The sequence below is a fragment of the Hyperolius riggenbachi genome, chromosome 4, assembly GCF_040937935.1.
Source record: "Hyperolius riggenbachi isolate aHypRig1 chromosome 4, aHypRig1.pri, whole genome shotgun sequence".
Taxonomy (NCBI): domain Eukaryota; kingdom Metazoa; phylum Chordata; class Amphibia; order Anura; family Hyperoliidae; genus Hyperolius; species Hyperolius riggenbachi.
Genome location: NC_090649.1, coordinates 87,510,641 through 87,537,508, shown reverse-complemented (window position 1 = coordinate 87,537,508; position 26,868 = coordinate 87,510,641). Strand labels below are relative to the sequence as shown.

At 42.9% G+C, this 26,868-nt stretch overlaps 1 protein-coding gene across 2 annotated transcripts in view; it reads right to left on the bottom strand.

Moving 5' to 3' along the window:
* The window catches only part of NBAS (NBAS subunit of NRZ tethering complex), a 916,216-nt gene that overhangs the window by 493,152 nt on the left and 396,196 nt on the right, over positions 1-26,868 (bottom strand). For both annotated transcript variants that reach the window (XM_068280281.1, XM_068280282.1), the window contains exon 31: positions 22,883-22,995. In XM_068280281.1, the coding sequence (XP_068136382.1) occupies positions 22,883-22,995 (113 nt within the window). The remainder of the gene's footprint in view (positions 1-22,882; positions 22,996-26,868) is intronic.

Below are 26,868 nucleotides of genomic sequence, written 5' to 3'. Positions count from 1 at the left end.
CGTTTTTTCACCACCAATTAGGCTTTCTGTGGATAGTACATTTTGCTAAGAATTTTTTTTTATTCTAAATGCATTTTAATGAGAAAAACAGAAAAAAAAGAAAAACAATCATTATTTCTCAACTTACAGCCATTATAGTTTTAAAATTAAACATTCTCCTGTGGATAAAACAAACACGTTTTATTTGCCGAGTTGTCCCGATTATTAAACCGTTCAAATTATGTCCCTATCACAATGTATGGCGACAGTATATTATTTTGAAATATAAGTGTTATTTTTCTGTTCTGTTTTTTTTTTTCTGGCCATAATTACAAGCCCCTATGTAATTAATTAAAATTAATTTCCCCCCATAAAATATAGAATAAAAAAGCTGAGTCCCTAAGGCAACTATTTTTTTGTAAGCTTTTTTTTGGAGGGGAGGGTTGGAAGTGTAATTTTATTAATGATGTGTATATACTTGAAAATGTATGTATTTTGTAGGTGTAATATACTTTTTGGCCACAAGATGGCGCTAGTGAACACGTTATAGGAAGTGTTCACTTTTTTTTTTTACTACTACACTTTATTTAATAGTTACATTTCCTGTTTTTGTGAATGGACGTAGCCGCTGTTCGCGGTCACGTCCATTCACTCCAGGCACTGCGATTGGGTAGAGGATCGTTCGGTCTTCTTCCCCAATCACCCAGCACGGGATCCCGATGGAAACAGCGGCGGTAGCGGCGCGCACACGGTGGTAGCAGCGGTGGGAATGCGCGACGTATTAAAACGTCATGTTGCCGTTAATAGCGGTAAGCATGACGTTTTAATACGATAGGATGCCGTTAAATGGTTAATTTGTTCCAGAAGGCCACAAAGTGCATAGTGTAGCAATCCATCTCTATCTACTAACAGCCGTCAAAGGCAGAGGGATGCTTATGCTTGCAATACAGCAGTGTTTGGGCAACTGACAGTGACCACCAACCCACAGTCAACGGAGTAATACTTTTATGGCCTGTTTCCACTTGGTGCAAATTTGTGCATTTTTTTTAGTCTATGCATTTACACATCAATGAATTCCTATGTGCCTGTTTCCACCAGATGAAAAATGTGCATCCTAAAAAAAAAATGGGCAGATGCTGCATACTGTTTTTGCATGTTTTCGCATTTGTGGATTTGCGCATAATTTTGTGTTTGCAATCAATAAGGTCAATAGGACTTCCTTCCTGAATCTCCTTGTAGAGAGCTGTAAATTAAAAAACAAAAAAGTGAATTCACATTCAAAACGCATACATGCATATGCAAATTTGCATGCATATTTTGCATCCCCCCCAAAAAATGACATGAAAAGTGCATGCTTCTAGTGGAAACATACTCCACTAGAGTTTGATTGGAGTAGGAGATATGTGGGGAGGGGCAATACCAAGTCAACGACCTTGATTGATAAAAAGGCTGTGCGATAAAAAAATCAGGACATTAAATTACGGTACCGCATTCAGTATTTTAGACTTTTGTGCACTATTTCTTAAAAATGTTCACAAGTGCGGTAGAAGTTCAGTAATTTACCGGCTTCAATTGACAAAAACTTGTTTGGTAACAGCAGAGCAGTGTGGAGCTGTCTGTTTTGTTACATGCTGTTCTGTGCAGAGAGGGCATTACAATAGTAAGAGGCATCCCCATCGCTCTGAATCTGTCTATTAGTCTTTCTTAACATTTTATTTAATTGCCACAGCTTAAATGAACTTCATGAAACATTAAACATGCCCTGCTTACGTGATTTCCCTACTAGCTCCTCTACATCTTCAAACAGGAACCTAAATGGTTATACGGCTGAAGGGTTCCAGGGGAAACCTCTTTTGTTTGTTCCCTCTGCTCGCTACCAGGGGTGTAGAAAAGCTTGTTGTAAATCTAGCTACCACACTAGAGCGGAGTAACACTAAACCTCAAACATCAAATGCAGCTGTCTGCTATCTGTACAAAAGAACGTCTCCTCACAATATATAAGCATTGCCCGTGTTTGCTGCTGCTTGTGATGCAGAAACCTCTCCAAAGATAAGCAGCTTCTGTGCATCCCTCACAAACCAATCAGCCTGTAAATGCAGCGCTGAGGTTTTGTTGCTGGGAGCTCTCCGAGGTACTGAAGGCCTTTCACAGCATGTATATAAGCAATGTCTGCACGGCTACCTAGAGGCAATTTAGCTCTATTTCCAGAATACAGAGCGCTGTTTCTCAAAGGTAAATCTCTAATGCGAGCCATGCCGTCCCTTCTAACAACCGCGGAAAGGACTGACATAATGACTGCGCTGCATATTCTGAGGAGAGAGCTGGCAGACATGACTGGAAGGTTTTGATGGTTTTTTTTTTCTTACTAGAGTGGAATAAAGGTGAAGAAATGTATTGCCTTTGTATTCCAGACACACATTACCAGAAACGTGTTGCTTCTGTTTGCCGCTAGTACTCGGGGGGCCAAACACGCCACCCCTTAATACATAAAAAGCCCCGTCTGAAAGGTGCACTTAGCGGAGTATAAAGTGTCCCGGTGATGGAGAGATATACTGTGTGCGCTGAGACGATGACGCACGCTTTGGGATGAAGATGGAGAGGATGAGTGCCGACGGATGCTATAAGCCAACAGAATATTAAAGCGAGCTTTGTAAAACAACGCATTTGTTTCTCAAAAAGCAGTTAAGGAGGAACTTTAGTGAATAGGGAGGAGGGGGGGGGGGGGGGGGAGTCAATACATTGCAAAGTGAGAAGTTAAAAAATAGAAGCGTGATCGAGAAATGATTGATATTCACCATGTACTTTGTTCATATTGTTTGATCCATAATCAGACCCTGCATATCATCATCTTTACTACTGGCAGACATGAAGAGAAACAGACAGCACAACTGCCATTATCTATAACCACACCCCCTAACAATGCGATAGGCTAAAAGGTAGTTTTTTTTTTTCTTTATAGATATACAGTATGCACAGCAGGAAATACTGGCTGCTTTGCAGTTGTAATCAGTGGTTATTTCCCACAATGCAACAAGGCTCACAGGACCTAGGTGCTGACATCACACTGTGGGAGGGGTTTCACCACAATATCAGCCACACAGACCGCCCTTGATAATCTGATGGAGAAAAGGTAAAGATTTCTCATGGGAAAAGGGGTAGCAGCTACTGATTGGGATAAAGGTTAATCATAGGTTACAGTTCCTCTTTAAGTACCACCCCCCCCCCCACACACACACACACACACACACACACACACACACACACACACACACACACACACACACACACACACACACACACACACACACACACACACACACATTCCACATCTGGACAGCACAGTCTTATCCCTCCAAATGGCACAATGAAATTGAACTTCTGTTGAAAGAAAAAAAAATGCTGCTTACTTGCTGGCTGTCACTTTTAAAGTACTTTGCAAATCCTTCATTTCAAAACATTACTGGAAGAACAAGCCCAGAGAAAAACCAGAGATGCGCTTTTCTGAAAGAAAAGTGGGCCTGAACTCTTGCACTGGACAGAAGGAAACATAGAGAAATGCATCCTGTATGTATTTAGAGAGTTTAGCCCAGGCATGGGCAAACTTGGCCCTCCAGCTGTTGAGGAACTACAAGTCCCAAAATGCATTGCAGGAGTCTGACAGCCACAGTCATGACTCAAAGGCAAACGCATTGTGGGATTTGTAGTTCCTTAACAGCTGGAGGGCCAAGTTTGCCCATGCCTGGTTTAGCCTGTCTAAAGCTGGCCACTAACGGTACAATTTCTAGTGAAAAATCGTTCGAGCGATCAGAAATTCTGATCGGATGAAAAATCGTTCACTACACCATCAGCTAACCAATCATTGCTTCCTATCTATCACGACCACCAAGAAAATCCAAATTTTCGTTCGACGAAAATTCATTCGGGCGACATTTTTTTCACTCGTTCATAATCGATTGTGTCCACCAAAGGAGATTATTTACAACCAATCCGATCAGAATTTCTGATCGCTCAAATGATTTTTCGCTAGAAATTGGACCGTTAGTGGCCAGCTTAATTCTCCCTCATTTGTGTGTAATCTCAAGATATAATTTGATCCTCCTGTGTCACATGACTGCCATGGCAGATAAGCCCATTTGAAAGCACAGGCTGTAAACAATATGTCTGCTCCCATGAATCAGGAAGTAGAAACAGTGCAAATTTATTTTAGGATTTGTATCAGCTGTAACAAAGAATTTTTTTTTTGTTTAAAGGTTATTACGTTGTTGTGTATCTTTTAGAGCAGAGAGGAGTTCTGAGTTCAGGTCCACTTTAACCTCTTCCAGTTGAATAGTGATGATCGTACTCTGCTAATTACGATTATGCAAATGTTCACGTAAAATTTAGCCATTATGGCCAAACATAATTACAATTAGGAAAGTCAATTGATTTTGCATAATCTATTCGTAATTCTGTGCAATTTCCCGCTGACTTCATCGGGTAACAGCAAAGCCCCATACATGCCATCATTACCAACAATGTTACGTATGTTATGGTGAATTGTAGGATCAAAAAAAAAAAAAATGATTTTACAGAGTTTAAAAAACATTTTTCTATGAATTTTTAAAATCAATTATCTCAAAAACTACAAAATTCCCCTTAACATTTGTGGCAATTCTGGTGACGCCAGCATGGATGGGGGCTTTGCTATTACCCCCTAACGTTAGCACAAAATTACGCATGATTGCAAAATGATGGTTCCTGATTACAGTTACAAACAAATGAATTTGTTTTTTCTGAAATAACACATTGCAAACTTCCTGGGCTCCTGGTGACGTGGGCGCTCACCCGTGCATGCGCAGAAGACCCCGACCCATCCAGGATCAGAGATCTTCAGAGGCTGCCAGCGGAGACGATCGGAGGTGCCGGGAGGGACAAACATGACTTGTAGGGGCTGGAAGATGCCTCTGGTAAGTAACACTACATTTTTTTTGGTCACCTCGTGAATCCTTTTTAAGAGTAGCAGTGAAAGATGGATGTGGCTAAAAAGGTGTGATTTAAAGAATGTGGCTAAATAATAGATAACATATACACAGAATATACCGTAACATTTACAAATGATAAGGTAGCCAGAGGTCCCCCTCAGCATTAGGTAGCCAGAGGTCCCCCTCAGCATTAGGTAGCCAGAGGTCCCCCTCAGTATTAGGTAGCCAGAGGTCCCCCTCAGTATTAGGTAGCCAGAGGTCCCCCTCAGTATTAGGTAGCCAGAGGTCCCCCTCAGTATTAGGTAGCCAGAGGTCCCCCTCAGTATTAGGTAGCCAGAGGTCCCCCTCAGTATTAGGTAGCCAGAGGTCCCCCTCAGTATTAGGTAGCCAGAGGTCCCCCTCAGTATTAGGTAGCCAGAGGTACCCCTCAGTATTAGGTAGCCAGAGGTACCCCTCAGTATTAGGTAGCCAGAGGTCCCCCTCAGTATTAGGTAGCCAGAGGTCCCCCTCAGTATTAGGTAGCCAGAGGTCCCTCAGTATTAGGCAGACATAGGTTCCCCTCAGTAATAAGCAGACATAGGTTCCCCTCAGTATTAGGCAGACATAGGTTCCCCTCAGTATTAGGCAGACATAGGTTCCCCTCAGTATTAGGCAGACATAGGTTCCCCTCAGTATTAGGCAGACATAGATTCCCCTCAGTATTAGGCAGACACAGGTTCCCCTCAGTATTAGGCGGACATAGGTTCCCCTCAGTATTAGGCAGACATAGGTTCCCCTCAGTATTAGGCAGACATAGGTTCCCCTCAGTATTAGGCAAACATAGGTTCCTCTCAGTATTAGGCAGACATAGGTTCCACTCAGTATTAGGCAGACATAGATTCCCCCCAGTATTAGGCAGACATAGGTTCCCCTCAGTATAAGGTAGGCAGAGGTCTGATTATTAGGTAGCCAGAGGTCCACCTCAGTATTAGGCAGACATAGGTTCCCCTCAGTATAAGGTAGGCAGAGGTCTGATTATTAGGTAGCCAGAGGTCCACCTCAGTATTAGGCAGACATAGGTTACCCCCAGTATTAGGCAGACACAGGTTCCACTCAGAATTAGGTAGACAGAGGTTCCCCTCATAATTAGGCAGACACAGGTTCCCCTCAGTATTAGGCAGACATAGGTTCCCCTCAGTATTAGGCAGACACAGCTTTCCCTCAGTATTAGGCAGACACAGGTTCCCCTCAGTATTAGGCAAACATAGGTTCATCTCAGTATTAGGCAGACATAGGTTCCCCTCAGTATTAGGCAGACATAGGTTCCCCTCAGTATTAGGCAGACACAGGTTCCCCTCAGTATTAGGCAGACACAGGTTCCCCTCAGTATTAGGCAGACACAGGTTCCCCTCAGTATTAGGCAGACATAGGTTACCCTCAGTATTAGGCAGACATAGGTTCCCCTCAGTATTAGGCAGACATAGATTCCCCCCAGTATTAGGCAGACATAGGTTCCCCTCAGTATAAGGTAGACAGAGGTCCCCTGATTATTAGGTAGCCAGAGGTCCACCTCAGTATTAGGCAGACATAGGTTCCCCTCAGTATTAGGCAGACATAGGTTCCCCTCAGTATTAGGCAGACACAGGTTCCCCTCAGTATTAGGCAGACACAGGTTACCCCCAGTGTTAGGCAGACACAGGTTCCCCTCAGTATTAGGTAGACAGAGGTTCCCCTCATAATTAGGCAGACACAGGTTCCCCTCAGTATTAGGCAGACATAGGTTCCCCTCAGTATTAGGAAGACACAGGTTCCCCTCAGTATTAGGCAGACATAGGTTCCCCTCAGTATTAGGCAGACATAGGTTCCCCTCAGTATTAGGCAGACATAGGTTCCCCTCAGTATTAGGCAGACATAGATTCTCCTCAGTATTAGGCAGACATAGGTTCCCCTCAGTATTAGGCAGACAGAGGTCCCCTCATTATTCGGTAGCCAGAGGTTCCCCTCCAGTTTTAGGTAGAGTATTAGGTAGACAAGAGGTCCCCACTAGTATTAGGTAGACAGAAGTTTCCCTCAGTATTAGGTAGCCAGAGGTCTCCCTCCAGTATTAGCTAGATAGACTTCCCCTTCCAATATTAGGTAGTCAGAGGTTCCCCTCAAAATTAGGAAGACAGAGGTTCCCCTCAGTATTAGTTAGCCAGAGGTACCAATCCAGTCAGGGGCGTCTCTAGCCATTTTGTCACTCCAGGCGAGAAATCCTGTGGCACCCCCCCCCCCCCCCCCGTGATTGCCCCCAGTCACACACACACACACACACACACACACACACACACACACACACACACACACACACACACACACACACACACACACACACACACACACACACACACACACACACACACACACTATACACAGCACACAGTAGACATACACTATACACATACAGAGATAGGAGGAGTGGAGTGAGACTGAGAATAGCCTGAGATGGAGCAGTTTATCTGTATTGCAGTCCCACATTACACAGAGACTAGTTGCTGGTAATAGGACTGCTGTCCCTGCCAATCTCTTACACAAGTCAGCAAGCAGCCCTCCTGGAGTCTAGGGACTGTCAAAACTTTTCAACCTGTTTAAGACCTTATCTGCACATGCAGTCATTATAACAATGGGGAGAGACCAGACAGATTTTTTCCCACTGACCCTCCAGACGAGTTCTACATCATGCTGTGTATATTTACCAGCTAGCCTGCCCTCTAATTGCACTTTTATTAGCTAGCCTAGTATTTTACATTGCCTTACATCAACAAACCTGAATACAGCAGACACAGGACCAACCCTAAATCATTGAATGAAAGGCGGCCTGGGGGGAAGTCAATGCCTGGCTGCTACACAGTCTCTACATCCACGCAGTTAGCAGTAGCAGAGAGAGAGGGACTGAATTCTCAGGAGTCGGACTCAGGAGCTGATGATGCTGTACTCCTCGGATCCCTGACTAGGATGAGTGCCTTCTCTCACTGACTCATTCATTACTGTGGTTCTTTGAATCATTGAGCTGAAGTCCAGTCAGCCCCGCTGCTGCTGCTGTGTAAACTGACACCTGAGTCAGCTGAGAGGCATTTCTTCTCTCACTACTCAGTGCAGAAGCGCCCTTGCCTCTTCCTGTCGCCTTAGGCGAAAATTTATAGCTGCCTAATGGCTCGGACGCCTTTGCCTCCAGTATTCGAAAGTCAGAGGTCCCACTCAATATTACGTCAACAGAGGTTCCCTCAGTATTGGGTACACAGAGGGCCCCATCAGTGTTAAGAAGATGCTCCTCCAGTATTAGATAGCCAGAGGTCCCCCTTCGGTATTAGATAACCAAAAGGTACCCCCCCCCCCCAGTATTAGGTAGTCACACAACAACACTCCCCCCCCCCCTCGCAGGACTCATTTTGTTTGCTGCCATCTTCCTCAACTTATGACGCACTTCCATTTATATTGTATAGCAGTATTTTATCATTCAGATGAATTCATTGCTTGGTTTAGTTATACTGAATGACATTTTTTATATTGGCTATTTAGATGCGCTTCATATTTCTGTAAGATGAAAGATCTACCCACCAGCCTTACGATCTCTCTTTGTTGTCTGAAATGTTCATTTATACAGAGTAAAAAACATAATATCCAAACTGGGATTTTTCTTCAAGGATGGCCTTTGTCATTTCACTGAATTGTTATGTTTTTCCACGGTGAAGCTTATTTTTATCCGTCGCATATAATTTTCTTAGATTTATGGAAAAATAAAATTGTTAAAGAGGATTCGTAATAGAAAAATAAAACCTCTGGGGGATACTTACCTCGGGAGGGGGAAGCCTCATTAGGATCCTGAGAGATCCTTCTCGTTTCCTCCGTTCAACTGCACAGGTCCCCCCCCCTCCCGTGGCATGTGTGGCGGGGGCTCTTACTGGCGACTTCAGGCCGAAGTTGCTAATTAACGAAGCAGCCAGCAGAACCGGGAGAGGAGCCAGGAGGACGCCGGGGGAGCTCGCGACCTACGGTGGGCTGGAGTAAGCCTCAGGTAAGTACAAATTTTTAAACCTGTTCATTATCCCTTTTAAGGCAATGTCCACAGTGGGGCATTGCATGCACATCCTGTAAAAGCGGGTTTGCAACATAACAGAGGGGAAAAGTCGCAAGACAAGACACAGAACATTTATATTGCGCTTTTCTCCTGCCGGACTCAAAGCACCAGAGCTGCAGCCACTAGGGTGTGATCAGCAGGCAGTGTTAAGGAGTCTTACCCAAGGTCTCCATACTGAATAGATGCTGGCTGGCACTACAGAAACGGAAAAGCTGAAATTTGACTACATATATTTGCAGTAATTTCATCTGTCTTGGCTCTTCCTATTCAGTAAGCCAGCACCCTATTCAGTAGGAGTTCTTTGGCAAGACTCCCTAACTGCTGCAAGCTACTGGGCATGCCCTTATTGGCTGACTCGCAATTGATTTGAGTCCGACAGGAGAAAAAAACGCTATACAAATATTGGAATTATTATAAATAATATAAAATGTATAACTACAGCAGAGGGCAATACAAAAGTTTGGCAGATGAGCTTTTTGTCCCTAGGGTTGTACAACAGCCAAGGAAACATGATCTGTGTATGGAGGGGTAAAAAGTATGGATAAAAAGTTTTTGCCATCTATTCAGAAAGTGGTCTATCACAGTGAGAGTGGTTAAAATCTGAAACATTTTACCTCAGGAAGTAGTTATGGCAAACTCTATATTTGCATTATTAAGAGGGCTTGGATGCTTTCCTTGCAGGGCACCTAATAATGACTGTGCACTTCTCAGGAGAGTTGATCCAGGGACGTATCTGATTGCTATCTGGAGTCGGAAAGGGATTTTTCCCTTTTAAGGCTAATTGGCCCAGGCCTTGTAACGTTTCTTTTGCCTTCCCCTGGATGAACTGGGATATGCGTTGGGATAAGTTTTTTCTTTTTTTCTGGTGAACTTAGTGGACAAATGTTTTTTTTTTTCAACCAAACCATGTAGTAACTAAATCCCTATTTTGGGGATTTTGGGGGAAATCCCTCTGTGGATACAAATCCACAGAGCACTGAGGGAGAGCTGGTACCTTAACAGTTTTAATATAATCTTCCGTATTCTTCCACTAAACAGATGGTTTATCCATACTTTACCCCACGAGTCACCAAACCTCCATACGTAAATGTTTTCTGCATTCCTCTGTAATAACATTAAACCACATTAAACTATATGCAATGGCCACTGAACAAAAATCTAAAATGGTATGCTCAATAAAGACTCCATTAGGGGCAATGGAAACGTTGCCTAAGTACTTGTAGAGCAAGATGTGACATTTTCAAAGGGCCATTAAACAAATGGAAAGAAGTCAATCTGAGACTATCTCTTCGCTCCATCTACGCTGTGACCTTTCCCAAAGCACCTGTGAATAGAGCTGAGCATTGACCGTTAAATGATCTTTGTCTGTCTGCTGACATATAGCAACACTGGGGAAACTTCCTCTTCCTCTGAGGGAAGAAGTTGAGGAGGAACTTTAGTGAGATGGATCTTAGGCAGGTCTTTCTCATCAGAAACCACACGGAGGTGGTATTTTCTATTCATCTGAGAGTAGAAGTCTTGAGATCCTTAACTGGGAAAGTTTATCTGTTTCTGAGAGCAGAATAGTTGTCACACATACTAACATCTCTTTCAATTGACAGCTGGAAACTGAAGGTCTTTTACACTTAGGCCGATTCCTCTCCACATAAGAGTAGAAGACACGTCACCCCCTGCCAACAGGAGATCACAAGGAGGACTTTTAACAACATAAATAGATAGCTCATGGTGACCCAGAAAAACTTGGAAAGTATAAAGGGCTCAAAGAGACCCAGGAGCTGTCTATCACAAAGCACTGCTAAAAGTAACGTTGCCTTCTTGAAACAGGAGGTATTTGTGATAATTCAGCATTAAGGGAGCAAATGTGGTTTCCCATGATGCATCACTCCTGAATATGCAAATCATATATTTGAGTCCCTGAAAGCAAGGCTGAACATCTAGAACCACTACTGTGTAGTAAACCTATAGCTATATAGCTAATACATATTATAAAGCCACATGAATCCAAACTATATAGGAGATTGTGGGTATTAAGGCAGGGCTAGTCAAATCCCAGGAACTAAGGCTTCCAAGTGCTGGTTCCTAACTAATGAGGTTTATTTAGTAGTCAGCAATGCTGCTTTTTAAAGGACAACTGAAGTGAGAGTGGTATTGAGGCTGCCATATTTTAATTTTAGGCAATACCAGTTGCCTGGTTATCTGCTGATCCTCTGCCTCTAAAACTTTTAGTCATATACCCTGAACAAGCATGCAGCAGATCAGGTGTGTCTGACATTATTGTCAGATCTGACAAGATAAGCTGCATGCTTGTTTCTGGTGTGATTCAAACACAACTTCAGCCAAATAGATCAGCAGGACTGCCAGGCAACTGGTATTGTTTAAAAGGAAATAAATAGGTCAGCCTCCATATTCTTCTGACTTCAAGTGTCCTTTAAACATTTTCTTCCAGGATCTGAATAAGACACAATGGGCTTCTGAATTCCATATTCATTTGCTCACCCCTACTGTTATGTTTATGTTCCTCTGAATTCTGGAGATCAAATGTCTTAGATGTCTTCTCAGGCCATAGTTACCTTTCATCTGGCAGAGGGAGAGTGAGAACAGACAAAAAGAGAGGCACAGAAGAAAGTTCCTTTGAATGATCAAAAAACTTACTTCACAAACTATTTAAGAAAACGAAGGAAATGCTAATAATTACCATAACATGGCTATGGAAACAAACCAGCTGGAAACAATCTCTTGTGATGGAACTATTGGTATTTTTAAACCAACAGTTGTGTGCACCACCTCTTAAAGAGAATCTGTACTGTCCGATTTGTACAATAAAAAAAACATATCAATCAAGTCACTGTGATCTCCTGGATCCCTCTTTGCCATTTCTGCCGCTCCCCTTGGCGATCCTGGCTAAACTACAAGTTTTTGCATACTTGTATGAGGCAGCCCATTCCTCCCTGGGTCGACAAAGCTTGACAAAGAAAAGAAGATTAGATATATTACAGAGACAGTGCGACTAGAAAAGGCTGCAGTAATCCAGACCACATTAGAACAGGTATAGAAACTTATAGGATAGAAGACATAAGGCTGAAAATTGTGTTACAGAGTCTCTTTAAAGTAGAGCTGAACTATCTAACATTTAATGCACCAAAGCAGCCTTACTATCCTCCCCAATCCACCATCTTATCAGAGAGGGATTAAGATATAATTGGGACCTAGGCAAGGTAGTAGATTTTGTGCTCCATTTAGTAAGCTGAAGTGGAGAGAGGTCAGAGAAGGTAGGCCCCTTGATACCCACTAGGCCCCAAGCACCTGCCTTAATTGCCTGGTGGATGATCCTGCTCTTCATCTCATGGGCCCTCCATGGCCCTCTCTGTGACCGGGTAACATGAGCATTCTGGGGACCTGACTTGTAGTCCCCTGGTCTGTAACTGAGGAACTTTGTCTACTTGGGCTTACATTTTGCCCTTTCCCTATTTTTCTACTTGAACAGGAAGATTAGTGTTTTTCTACCCACTAACCAAAAGTTTACTCTTGCTCTTCATTTGCTGGGTGCAGCAGTTTATAAACCCTTGATCTGAACACTGCAGTACAGCACAACAGAGAATGATTATTTTGTGGTTAATGGTTGTGTGTGTTTCAGGTGCACCATACTACAGGACTCACCGCCTCATAAAGGGTTTGGTGCTACTCACATGCTGTGAAGGACAGCAGTGCTAAAATGTTTTTTCATATAAGGAATCATGTCCTTCTTTTCTAGTTAAAAATGCATGGCATTACACTACTGCTGAATATATCTATATTATGTTCCATGTCCGGTTAATCGCTTACAATTATTTTCCACTCATATTTCTATATAAGTTTAGTTGTATCTGTGCTGCAGGATGAACGTCCAAGTGATTTTTTTTTGCTCTGACATTACTTTAACTACTTACTGCATTCTGTGCAGTATATCTACGCCCTGGAAAACTGCATGTGAAGTCCCAGAGACGTAGATACTTGTCTATCTCCCATTCACGTCCTGGCTTCCGATCGTTAGGGGGGAGATCATTCATTGATCTAAGTCCCCGTGTCAATGATCACCAGCATCAAAGAAATGCCTGCGGTCATTATAATAATGAAAGTAACACATCCACGCAATATTTCCTGCCAGCATACTAACAGTATGCACAGAAAGATAATGCTTGAGGACATATTGTGGCCAAATAGTAAAATTTCACCTACATACATTTTTTGTAATAAAAAGACATACACATACATTTAAAATTGACCCCTTACCTCCCACACTCTCCAATGGTACCCAAATACTACTTTTGCATAACAAAAAATGAAAATTTAAAAAAAAAAAATACATAGTTACCTTAGGGACTAAAGTTATGCTTGTCAAGAGGGTATATTACTGTTGTTTTTTAAATAATGGGCTTGTAATTAGTGAAGAACTCAAAACTGAAAAAAATGCATCTTTTTTTCCAAATAAAATATTGGCGCCATACATTGTACTAGGGAAATATTTTAAAGGTTGCAATAAACAGGACAAATGGGCAAATAAAATGTGTGGGTTTTATCCACAGTAGAAAATTTTATTTTAACCACCTGAGCGGTCTGGACGAGCTCAGCTCGTCCAACACCGCCGGAGGCTGCCGCTCAGGCCCTGCTGGGCCGATTTTAATGAAATAAAAAGCAGCACACGCAGCCGGCACTTTGCCAGCCGCGTGTGCTACCTGATCGCCGCGTGTGCTACCTGATCGCGTGCAGCGGCGAAAGAGGGTCCCCCCAGCCGCCCGAGCCCAGCGTAGACGGAACAAACAGTTCCGGCCAGCGCTAAGGGCTGGATCGGAGGCGGCTGACGTCAGGACGTCGGCTGACGTCCATGACGTCACTCCGCTCGTCGCCATGGCGACGAGGTAAGCGAAACACGGAAGGCCGCTCATTGCGGCCTTCCGTGTTACTTCTGGCCGCCGGAGGCGATCAGAAGAACGCATCCGGAGCGCCATCTAGTGGGCTTTCATGCAGCCAACTTTCAGTTGGCTGCATGGAATCGTTTTTTTTTTATTTAAAAAAAACCCTCCCGCAGCCGCCCTGGCGATCTTATCAGAACGCCAGGGTGGTTAAAACTATAATGGCATAGAAATAAGTGATAAAGTTATTGGTGAATAAAAGGGATTAGTGCTGAAAGGTGAAAATTGTAAAATTGTTCTGGTCCTAAAGGGAAAAAACCCTAAGTGGTGAACTACTTAAAGTGTACCTTAGACTACCGTTATTAAATCTTAAATCTCAGTTTGTATACTTACTAGCTCCCACTGGTCCTCTTGTCCCCGCTAAACATCCGCTCCTGCGTCCCTCCACCTACCCCCCACCTCCCATGCATAGCAAAAAAAAAAAATGTCATCAGCTTAACAGCTGTACTGGGCGGCCCAGGGATGCCCAAAGGACTGGCGACACAAGTCAAAGGTGTGTGCGCACTATTTTTGCCAATTTTACCTTAAAGAGAACGCGAGGTGTGTTTAAAGAATGTTATCTGCATACAGAGGCTGGATCTGCCTATACAGCCCAACCTCTGTTGCTATCCCAAACCCCACTAAGGTCCCCCTGCACTCTGCAATCCCTCATAAATCACAGTCGTGCTGTGAGGCTGTGTTAACATCTGTAGTGTCAGTCTCAGCTGCTCCCCCGCCTCCTGCTTAGCTCCGGTCCCTGCCCCCGTCCCTTCCCTCCAATCAGCAAGGAGGGAAGGGATGCAGGCGGGGACTGGAGTTCTGCAGGAGGCGGGGAGAGCAGCAGACTGACACTATAGAGATAAACACAGCCAGCTCTGACAAGCTGTTTGTCAGCAGCGTGGCTGTGATTTATGAGGGATTGCAGAGTGCAGGGGGACCTTAGGGGGGTTTGGGATAGCAACAGAGGCTGGGCTGTATAGGCAGATCCAACCTCTGTATGCAGATAATATTCTTCAAACCCACCTCAGGTTCTCTTTAAGATTCGCTTCAGTGCTCTTATCACAAGTAATCCGCCGTGTTCCCACCGCTAAACGAGGGCTGCAGAGCCCCCAATTCCGGAAGGCATTTCCTGGAAGGGGCAGAGCTTTCAGCTTCAGCTCTGCCCCTCCTGACGTCAATCGCGGCGCATCGCCGCCTCTCCCCGCCCCTCTTACTCTTCCTTCACAGAGAGGGGCGTGGAGAGGCACAAATCCGTGCGGCGATTGACGTCAGGAGGGGCAAAGCTACAGCTGGAAGCTCTGCCCCTCAGCGCAGCAAAATCCACGACCAAGTTGGTCGTGGCTATTTGCAGAGGGGTTTGGGGGCTCTGCAGCCATTGTTTAGCAGCGGGGACACGGCGGATTACTTGTGATAAGAGCACTGAAGCGAATCATAAGGTAAAATTGGCGAAATAGTTTGCTTCAGTGTCACTTTAAAAGAGAGTAGAAGCAAGAGAGCACTGAAAATAAACAGAGAGAGAATAGAGATGGATGAGACAGCCAGATATAGCTGATAGATGAGACTGACAGAGAAAGACACAATAGATGGGACTGATGCAGGGAGAGAGATGTGAGAGACACGGGTGATAGATAGGAGATTGATAGAGACACAAACAGATAGATAAACCCCGATGATTCCTCTACGTCTTGTCCTGATGGTGACATGTGATGACAAATTGCATAGGTGTCATTATAGAACATTTCCATTGCTGCTGATAATTGAGGAGAAGCCATGGATTCAGCTGCATGACAGTAACGGATGGGGGAAGGCTCCGACTGGAGGGGTAATTCAGTGTTCTGCCAAGCAGATGATCATATTACCCAGCTTATAAACCCCCACTGACATGCACAAGTACACTTAATAACCCGCAATGTTTTGGTCTATACAATAATTGCTGTTAAATGAGGTGTGAGCGATCTGACTACTTCTCGTATTCAAAATGACACATTCCCAGAATAAAGTTTGCAAAATCTCTAGTTTTCCTTTTCTTACTTTTAAGTAACAGCTGAGATAAATGACTGACTGAAATGTGTCCATTAAACTTGAATAAAGTTATGTTATTCCTTTTGAGGCCGTTCTTTTGTAAAATACAGTATGTCAGCATGGGACAACATTCCTCAGCAACACGATCAGCCTCTTGTTGAGTCCATGCCAAAAAGAATATCGGCGGTGATCACAGCTAAAGGTGGACTAAATCGTTATTAGAGGGTGTCTCTAATTTTTTTGCCACATATAGCGCATAATCATCCATGCGGCGGGAAGGCAAGCACACTCCTGCCCCATGCAGTGTAGCGTGCTCCATCAGATATACAGCAGTTCAATTTCCCATCAGATGTGTCAAATTGATTACAGGTAGTCCCCGGTAAATGAATGAGATAGGGACTGTAGATTAGTGCTTAACCTTAATCTGTTCTTAAGTTGGAACAATGTGCTACCTCTGTTCTCTGTACCTCCTCTGTTCCCCCCCACCCCCCTGTGCCTCCAGTGTCCCCCTTTGTGTCACCTCTGCCCTCTGTGCCTGTTTATACAAGTTTATAGCCATTTTTTGTCTGGATTTTTAAAAAATTGATTTTCTCAAAAACTGCAAGTCCAATTTGAAAAAAAATGTTTGACTTGTTCCCATGGAAACACACAATCCATGCCGTTCGTATCGGCAGGGCGTTCGTAAGTCGGGGACTACCTGTATTTCCAACAGGTCTGATCTGATTTCCGATCGTTTTTCTGATAGATTTTACAATCACTTTTATACAAAACCGATCAGAAAAACGAGCGGAAATCAAATTGGACCTGTCGCAAATAATCTATTTGACCTGTCTCTCTGACGGGGAATTGCATGGTGTGTACCAGGCATAAGGAAAGACTGGTGAGGTGACCAGTGAGGCATACAGTGCCATGATGTACCAGAGGTGGCAGCAGTGAGTGAGCATATCTCTTCTGTGTGAAATGAGAGGAAAATATAAAGCTGTAACAGACCTACACATCAATGCAATGCAGCCTGTGCCCAGAGAACTCCCTTCAGCCAAACTAATCATCTGTTAATGTCTAGCCTATTACATACAGACACACTAGATCCCCTCTGCAGCTCACAAGCATCACTTTGAAGAGTATTAATAGCGTAAATTCACTATTTTCAGATAAAACAAGCTCCTGGCCCTTGATCAGAGCGCATGAGAGAGGCATACAGATGTTCTCTTGTCACAGAGGTATACCGTTCCAGATAGAACATCTTATAGAAGGAGCTACCTTCAGGCTAAATGAGAATGGGATATTAATGGAGAAGAATTACAAGCATGTAATGCATACACTGGAGAATGGCCCTGGCTCCTGTTCACCCTTTCCGTTAGAAAAATACAGCAAATAATGAAAAAGGAGAGAGACAGCCGCCAACTGTCATACGTGCGCAAGGACAGAGGAGAGAGGCAGCCGCTAACTGTCGTGTGTGCGCAAGGACAAGGGAGACAGCCTCCAATTGTCGTGTGTGCGCAAGGACAGGGCAGAATGACATATTTCACGCCATGAGGAAACAATATAAAAAAGGGTCTTTGTAAAATAAGTCTGTTTAATAAAAGCATTCTAGTCTAGGATGTGGTTTTGCCCTTTCTGCAAGTTTTTTTCTTTGTAGACAGTGCAGCGTCTGCCGCCTGAGTATGCGGCTATGAAGCCCAATTCTCCCTGGATTACGTTTAAGGACACTCAAGGTGAAAATAATGTTATTTTATTTTTATAGTGAACCTGAACCGAGTAAAATGAAAAAGTAAACGCATGATGTACCTGCAAATGTATATTGCATACTTACCTCACACTGTCAGTTCCTCTCAGAAGCTCACCATTTTCTTCTTACAACCATTTCTTCGATTTCTGACAAGATTTTGTCAGAACTGAAATATATCAGTTGTTGTCAGTTATATAGCAGTTTGTTAATTATAACTGAAAGGACAACAGATGAGCAAGGTAATGTCCATGTTTATCTAAGGCTCAAGTGGGCGATATTACAATTAAAGAAAGGTGTTATGGAGTAATGGCCATTTTCAAAATGTAGGAAGGAGAATTCCATTGATCACAGTGAACAACTGGGATGCAGGAGATGAGTAACTGATTGATGAGTAGACTACACGGAAGGTAAGTATGATGTGTGCATGTTTACTTTGACTTTTAATTTTAATCAGGTTTGCTTTAAATGTACTTTTTAAGTTTTTACGGTTTCAATGTCTCTGCTCAACGACACATTCATTGAAGTATGTCAGAGCTAAAATCTATGAACTACTGACCCTTTTTATCTCTTTCCTGCTTTCAGAAAACGATTACTGCCATGAAAGAGTTATATGGCTGTACGTTCTTATCAGTGAGGGTTACTATAGTCCAACTCACACATAAACTGTCACTTGCATACCTGATATTTAAAAAAGTAAAAAAAGTAAAGTAAAAAAGGAACACAGAATAGTTATTTGTGTGCTTGGCACTGTACATACACGTCTATCTCATCAGGTCACATGTCACCTCGGGTATCCTTTAAAGAGGAATTCCAACCAGACTGATACAGTAATACTATTAAAGGACTGTGCTATACAAGTTAATTCCAGCAAAGTAAAAAGGTTTATTGCTAAGAATATTATGATACCTGTATGGAGTCGAGTTACAAACTCTTTTGTCACAACTTGTAGGTAGCCTGTATACTTTAGAGCCATTCTTCAACATAGATCTTGACGTGAAGATAAAAGCTTTGTCACCGGTAAATGTAATTTTGCCTTCTTTAGTGGCTGGATAAAGTACTAGTTAAGGGCAGAGCCTCTGACATAAGAGACCAGAGTTTGCTCGTCTCTTTCTATTCAGTAAGCCAGTACCTATTCAGTAAGGAGTCCTTGGGCCAGACACTCTAATACTGCTACTGCCCACTGAGCATGCTCCTAGTGACTGCCTCTCAAGAGTTTTAAATCGCACAAGAGAAAAACACCATACACATTTTTTTTATTTTTGTTTGTTTAACCAGCTGAGGACCGCCTAACGCAGATTGGCGACGGGATTGCAGCTCTCTTGTTCCTCAGAGACGCATATATGGGTCATCTCGCAGGAACGAGATTTGACGGGAGCTCACATGAGCTCCCGTCAGTGTGTGCAGGAGGCCTCAGCGATTAGCCTGCCAGCCGATGATCGGAGCTGGCAGGCTGTTATTCTTTGTTTTGTTTTTTTACTATTTTTTACTATTTATTTATGCATATGACATCTTAGGCAGCACTGTACAGAGTATAGTCTTGTCACTTAAAGATAAAAACAAGGAACACCAAGAGCCCCAATAGTGTAATGGTAAATGGTTACTAGATAGAGTAAATATTAATACTCACAAACCAGGGTTACCATTAGGCAACCACTGTAAAAGCAGGTGGGGAGATTTTCCTGACCCCACTCAGGAATAAGAAGTCACTCTCTGTAGATGAGAAAAAGAGGGTTCAACCCTCCACCTAGGGTGGACTCAATATTACTTGGAGGAGGTAAGTCCACCACTACCTCCTCTATTTACCAAGATTATTTTTTTTTAAGCTCATTTAGCTTCCTTTTATCCTTTTGGCGCCTCTGTTCTCTTGTCACTTAAAGAGGAACTCCAGTGAAAATAACGTAATAAAAAAAGTGCTTCATTTTTACAATAATTATGTATAAATGATTTAGTCAGTGTTTGCCCATTGTAAAATCTTTTAAATCCCTGATTTACATTCTGACATTTATTACATGGTGACATTTTACTGTTGGCAGATGATGTAGTTGCTGCATGCTTTTTTGGCAGTTGGAAACAGCTGTAAACAGCTATTTCCCACAATGCAGCAAGGTTCACAGACAGGAAACTGCCAGAAGTACCACAGTACACAGAGTTTCTTGCGGGCGGGGTTTAACCACAATCTCAGCCATACAGCGCCCCCTGATGGTCTGTTTGTAAAAAGGAATAGATTTCTCATGTAAAAAGGGGCATCAGCTACTGATTGGGATAAAGTTCAATTCTTGGTCGGAGTTTCTCTTGAACTGTCCCTCGGAGCGGCTCACAATCTAATCCCTACCACAGGCTTAGGGCTGCAAATAGAGTAAAAACTATTTTTACACTCTGTGGGTTTTGCAATCCGATTGAGTTACCATTTTTAAATGCTATATATTCACTTTACTGAGGGAAACCATGCAGGGACTTTTCCAATCATCCCTGTTGCATTTTTCAGTTGATTGGCCTCCTATACAAAGTATAAAAAAGCAGGACATTTGTATAGCAATGGCAACTCTATGTTTTTTGTTTTTTTTAGGAATTTGGTGATACAAAATATTTTCCCGGCCATGACTTGGAACTCAAATATACTTTGAATCAGGTTGGGCTGAGGCAAGAGAGGCTCCAGCCTCAGGGCGCAGTGTAGGAGGAGACGCACAACTCACTCAGCTATCATTCCCCTATTGTGCTTGAAGCAGAGATAAATAAGAAAAGGGGATACATGGCAGTGACTGCAAGCCAGATAACTTAGTCTAATAGCAATCAGCAGTGTGACGGCTGGAATGGGAGGGATGGAGGGGCGCACTTTGATGTCTCGGGCCTTGGGTGCTGGAGGACCTTGTCCCGACTCTGCTTTGGATTCACGGCAACTTGGCACCCAGATCTACTTGGCACCCACTGCAATGTAGCACGCGGATGTACTTAGCACCCCCCAAAACTTAGCACCCAAATGTAATTAGCACCCGCTGCAACGAAGCACATAGGTGTACTTAGCACCCACCACAACTTGGCACCCAGATGTACTTAGCACCCAGATGTACAGTGCCACAAACTATGCAGTAGGGGTTCACGTGCTTTTATATTATTTCCTCTCTATGGTCTTGTCCACTATCTGTTGTGGCCAAACCTGTTTTTCACAAGTCATCAAGTACCCCTTCTTTGGTGCCCAGAGATGCTCCAGATATTCTAAGTTCAGTCAAAACCCCTGTCAATCTCCCAGAGGCAAACCTCTGTGGTCATTGTATCCTACAGAAAATCCATTTGGTATAATTAAATGATCGCCCCATGTCAGAAATGGCCCAGATCCAGCCCAATGAAGTGTAGTGTAGTTGACAAAGCATATACAGAGTTAAGTCATCGAAAAGGAATCACACTCAAGTCTAAGAGTCTCACATTCTGGTATAAAGTACTTGCAAAATCGGTGTGTAGCAATTGCACAGAAGTTCCCCGGGTGACTGCTTAGAGAAGTGATGATTCAAGATCCATGGTTACGTGAGCTACGTCACACATGACCGGAATGGAAGCCTTGGCACAGGTGTCACGGGGATCTTGAAGCAGCGCTTGTCTGAGCGGCCACCAGGGGCCCTTTTGTACAATTGCTACACGCTTATTTTCACTGACTCTTGTGAGTGTAAGTTTTAACCATCATCTGGTTTTACACTATATGGAGCCTTTTTAAATTTTAGTGGGATACAACCTCCTGGAAGTAGAAAGTCATTTGGATTACCATTCCCTCTATGCCTGCTAATCCTTCCTCTGGTGCATAAAGGAGGACGCCAGGGTGAGTGCAGGCACATTGGGGGGAGTGACCAGTCACTGGTGGCAGTTTTGTTCATGCCAGGTGGAGGCACTGCTTGGTCGGTTGTCGTGGGTGGAGGGCCATATGAGTCTATGGTTTTACACTATCTCTGCCTTCTGTTTTTGTTTGTACGTGATGGTCATGAGTCCGAGGCTGACGGCAGAAGGTCAAAGATTATTTGCAGGCATGGGCTTTCCAGCCCAGGAGGACTCTAATTCGGATTTCAAATAAAGTCTAATGACTTCACGTGTGACCGCGGTCTTATGACTCACTACCGCGCTTCCTCTTTCAAGCCGGAAGGAGAAAGCGCGGAAGTGAGTGGTCGAACGCAGCTTTCATTACGCCTATGACGCGTAAAGATTATTTGCAGGCATGGGCTTTCCAGCCCAGGAGGACTCTAATTCGGATTTCAAATAAAGTCTAATGACTTCACGTGTGACCGCGGTCTTATGACTCACTACCGCGCTTCCTCTTTCAAGCCGGAAGGAGAAAGCGCGGAAGTGAGTGGTCGAACGCAGCTTTCATTACGCCTATGACGCGTAATGGAATGCAGACGTCCCGAAGACTTCTGGGTAAGTTAACACCCCTATCCCACGATCACACGTAAAGTCATTAGACTTCATTTGAATTCAAAATTCGAGCGATTCCGGATTCGAAAGCCCATCCCTGATTATTTGGAAGGCCTAGTTTTGAGCAGTAAGCCGGGCATTGTATGACTGACTTTTTGGCAAGTGTTTATTGTCTGTGAGACTCTTAGACTTTCGCACAGTTCCTTTTCGATGACTTTAAAGTAAACCTGAGATAAAAATAAACTGATGAGATAAGCAATTATATTTATCCTCCTACTCCTAAAAATGACCCTTTTTTTAGATATCTCATGGTTTGATTTTATATTTAAACATTTACAACAAAGTAGGTTGAATGTTTTACTGTCTCTAATCAGTGGCAACCTATTACCGTAAGTGTCCCAGCGTTATAAAAAGGTCAACAGTTCACGTATTTTATCTCTCCCTCCCCTCACAAGTTGTATCATGTTTAATATATTCCCGACAAGCTACCGACAAGACATATTCCCAACAAGCTACCGACAAAGCTGCCTGGTTATCAATTTGCTTTGTACTGTACATACACATGTTTATCTCATCATGTCACATGTCATCTCAGGTACACTTAAAGGATTTAGCATAATTTCTCAATTGTGCCAAGGATCTGCCTACCACGTTTTGTCTTGCTTGTTACTATTATTTTTTCCCAAACATACAACTTGATTGTGTTATTTTTTTCATATACAGAGATAAGCAAATCTCAGAGGGAATACAAAAACCATTTACTCCTATTTACCTTGTAATGGCAAAATCTTTACTTCAAAATCTTCTAAATAACTGAGAGAGCGTACGAGGTCCGTCTCCTCCTGAATAGAATCTGGACAGTCTGTGATCAGCTGTAAGCAGCTCCTGAGAAATCAAAACACAAATGCAAAGTGAAACCATAAAAATATCTGCTTCATTAGACAAAACAAACCATTGCTGCTATGTTGTAACACTCTGCATTCCTTGAGTAGATGCAGTGCATGCATTGCTAAGACTAGGAATGGTCAATGAGTTGCAAATAATTACAAGATAATTAAAGATTATTCAAATTATATATGCAAATGTATGCAGCTTGAAAGTGGGCCAATTGAATCCTATGTCTGCAGCATGTGACTGGTCTATTTTTAAAGAGACACTGAAGCGAAACAAAAATTATGATATTATGATTTGTATGTGTAGCACAGCTAAGAAATAAAACATTAAGATCAGATACATCAGTGTAATTGTTTCCAGTACAGGAAGAGTTAAGAAACTACAGTTGTTATCTCTATGCAAAAAAGCCATTAATCTCTACGACTTTCAAAGTCGTGGAGAGGGCTGTCTTCTGACTTTTATTATCTCAACTGTAAGAGAACAGTTTTCTTTTTATCTGCTAGAGGAGAGATCATTAGTTCACAGACTGCTCTGAAAGAATCATTTTAAATGCTGAGTGTTGTGCAATCTGCACATATTATAGAATGATGCAATGTTAGAAAACACACTATATACCTGAAAATAAAAATATGAGAATACTTTCTTTGCTGCTAATCTTCTAGTAATTATTCATAGTACACAACCAATTCATTATATCATATTTTTTTTTCCTCGCTTCAGAGTCTCTTTAAGCTGCTGACATTTGCATGCACTTTACAATCCTGCACATTTAGCTCCAACTTGGGCTACATATGCTGACAGTTTGCCTTATTTTTGTTTATTATTGTGTGTACACTTATGCACTGTAAATATTGCCACCCCTGATGAAGGCTGTAAGACAGAAACATATAGGGGGTGTGTTTGTTGGTCACCACGCAAACATCAGCTCAATGAGGTCATAGGTAATGTCTGTCTGCTTGTGAGAGTTGCAGGTTCATTAAGTAGACAAAGTAGAAGGTGAACAGTAAACCTGGAACAAAAAACCACAGAAACACCGGGAGCCCAAATGGTGCAGTACGTCACAAATGATAGTAGAAGCAAACAGAGGGCACTCACAAAGGGAGGTTTGCCAAGGGGCAACCAACCACTGAAGGCAAGTGGAGATCAGCAAACCAGACTCCACTCGGGGGTCCAGGCTAGCCGGAGATGGTTGCACTTTTTGAGAAAAAGGCCCTAGGGCCCGTAAACGGGATCCAAAGATCTCCGGTGCCCTGAGCTGGCGGGATGGAGGGGGTATACAATGCACAAAAAGGATAAAATGGCACCCAGAGAATAATAAAATTAATTGAAAACAATAAAATAAATCACGTTTGAGGTGGCTTATCTTAAAGAGAATCTGTACTCTAATATTCTTACAATAAAAAGCATACCATTCTATTCATTATTTTCTCCTGTGCCCCTCTGTGCTGTTTCTGCCACTCTCTGCTGCAATCCTGGCTTGTAAGTAAGTTTTAGGCAGTGTTTACAAACAAACTAACCAGCTTCTAATAGGCTCAGCTAAGCATAGTGTGTGAGTCATTCAGAGTGTGCAGGGGGCCTGCAGAGGGTGTGTATCGCTTCTACCAATCACAAGCAGCCCTGCACATTCCACACAATCAAGCCTTAGCCCGACAAACAGGACAGAGGAAAGATACATTGATTTATTACAGAGACAGTGCAGTTAGGAAAGACTGCAGTAAGCCAGAGCAGATTAGAACAGGCATAGGAACTTATAGGATAGAAGAACTAAGGCTGAAAAATTTGTTACAGAGTCTCTTTAATGGAGACAAATTCATATGAAATGAACTTTAATAGCACTGGCAACGCGTTTTATGGGTCCCTGCCCACCTCCTCAGGCCAAATCAAGTGCCTCACTGTGTTAAGAGCCAATGTTTGAGCGCTCAAACTACGTCTCTTAACACAGTGATGCACTTGATTTGGCCTGAGGAGGTGGGCAGGGTCCCATAAAACGCGTTGCCAGTGCTATTAAAGTTCATTTTATATGAATTTGTCTCCATTGAGGTAAGCCACCTCAAACTTTATTTATTTTATTGTTTTTAAAGAGAACCAGAGGTGTGTTTAAAGAATGTTATCTGCATACAGAGGCTGGATCTGCCTATACACCCCAGCCTCTGTTGCTATCCCAAACCCCACTACGGTCCCCCTGCACTCTGCAATCCCTCATAAATCACAGCCATGCTGTGAGGCTGTGTTTACATCTGTAGTGTCAGTCTCAGCTGCTCCCCCGCCTCCTGCATAGCTCCGGTCCCTGCCCCCGTCTCTTCCCTCCAATCAGCAGGGAGGGAAGGGATGCAGGCGGGGACTGGAGTTCTGCAGGAGGCGGGGAGAGCAGCAGACTGACACTATAGAGATAAACACAGCCAGCTCTGACCAGCTGTGTGTCAGCAGCGTGGCTGTGATTTATGAGGGATTGCAGAGTGCAGGGATACCTTAGGGGGGTTTGGGATAGCAACAGAGGCTGGGCTGTATAGGCAGATCCAGCCTCTGTATGCAGATACTATTCTTCAAACCCACCCCGGGCTCTCTTTAACTCCTTTTATCATTTTCTGGGTGCCTTTTTATCCTGTTGTGCAGGTTCATTAAGTACATTTACAGCCAGTGGTCTTTCATTTGGAATACTGGCCAGCCACAGTCTGTCTACTCCTTCTCAGACTGTTAGTCCCATGTGGACACAAGCAGACATTATCACTCATATGATACAGACCTCGGGTGTTTTAGGTACACGGTCTTGACCATACGCCATTGTTTCTGGCGTCCACTTTCCTTTGCTACTAAATGTATATGTTGTCTTTTGTCGCTCCAGCAAGGCTTGGTGTACAGAGGCGCCAGAGTAGAATAAAAACGTTTAAAAACCGTCTAAAAGAGGGGGATGTTCAGGTGGACTTACCTCCCTCAAAAATATAAAACTCAATTGAGTCACAATATATCAATACAAAAATATTTTATTGAACTCCACTTAGTGCAACGCGTTTCGCAGGTGTGGTCCTGCTTCATCAGGCAAACAGGAGTATAACTATAAAACAAACAGAAATATATACAAACATAATGACCCATATAAATAGCTTAAAATAAAGGCGCAGTTTAAAAACATAAGAAGACATGATAAAATTGTAACATTTTTGGTCGCAGTGTAGTAAAAACTCGCTCTGTCTAAAAATTGCATCTAATTGATCATAAAATATGCAAAAGAATCCAAAGTGTACACAAAAGTTAATAAATATCCATAGTTGTCAATTGATATGCTAAAGTTCATCAGCTTACAGATTAAAGGATAGTCAGTTTAGTAAGTATAACATATAGTACTATTTTATGGCCCTAGAGCTTACTTGCAAGAAGAATTACTAACAGTCTAAACTGATATAATAAAATTCAGCACCTCAGCAAGAGTGACTTACCTCAATGGGTCTAGATGCAGAAGTGAGCGCCTCTGTGTAGATGTGCGAGGGGGCTCTGCTTATATAGGGAGTGTGGTTGCACTAATTGATCCTAATGCACCAATCAAAATCTGCCATGTCAGCAAGGCGTGCCAATTTGGGTGCACCTGGAAGTGGTCATGAGGCTGGAACGCACACATGGACATCAAGGCAGCATGGTGGTATAGTGGTTAGCTCTCTCGCCTTGCAAGTGCTGGGTACCTGGTTTGAATCCCAGCCAAGTCAACATCTGCAAGCTTTTTTTATATATATTATATTAAGTCTCATTAATTATAGTAGTATAAGAACTCTGCGAGTGGGCAGTATCTATGTAAGGATTAGTCACTGGTATTCGTTGTTAAAAAATAATAATAATAAAAAAAAAAAAAATAAAAAAAAAAAAATTATATAT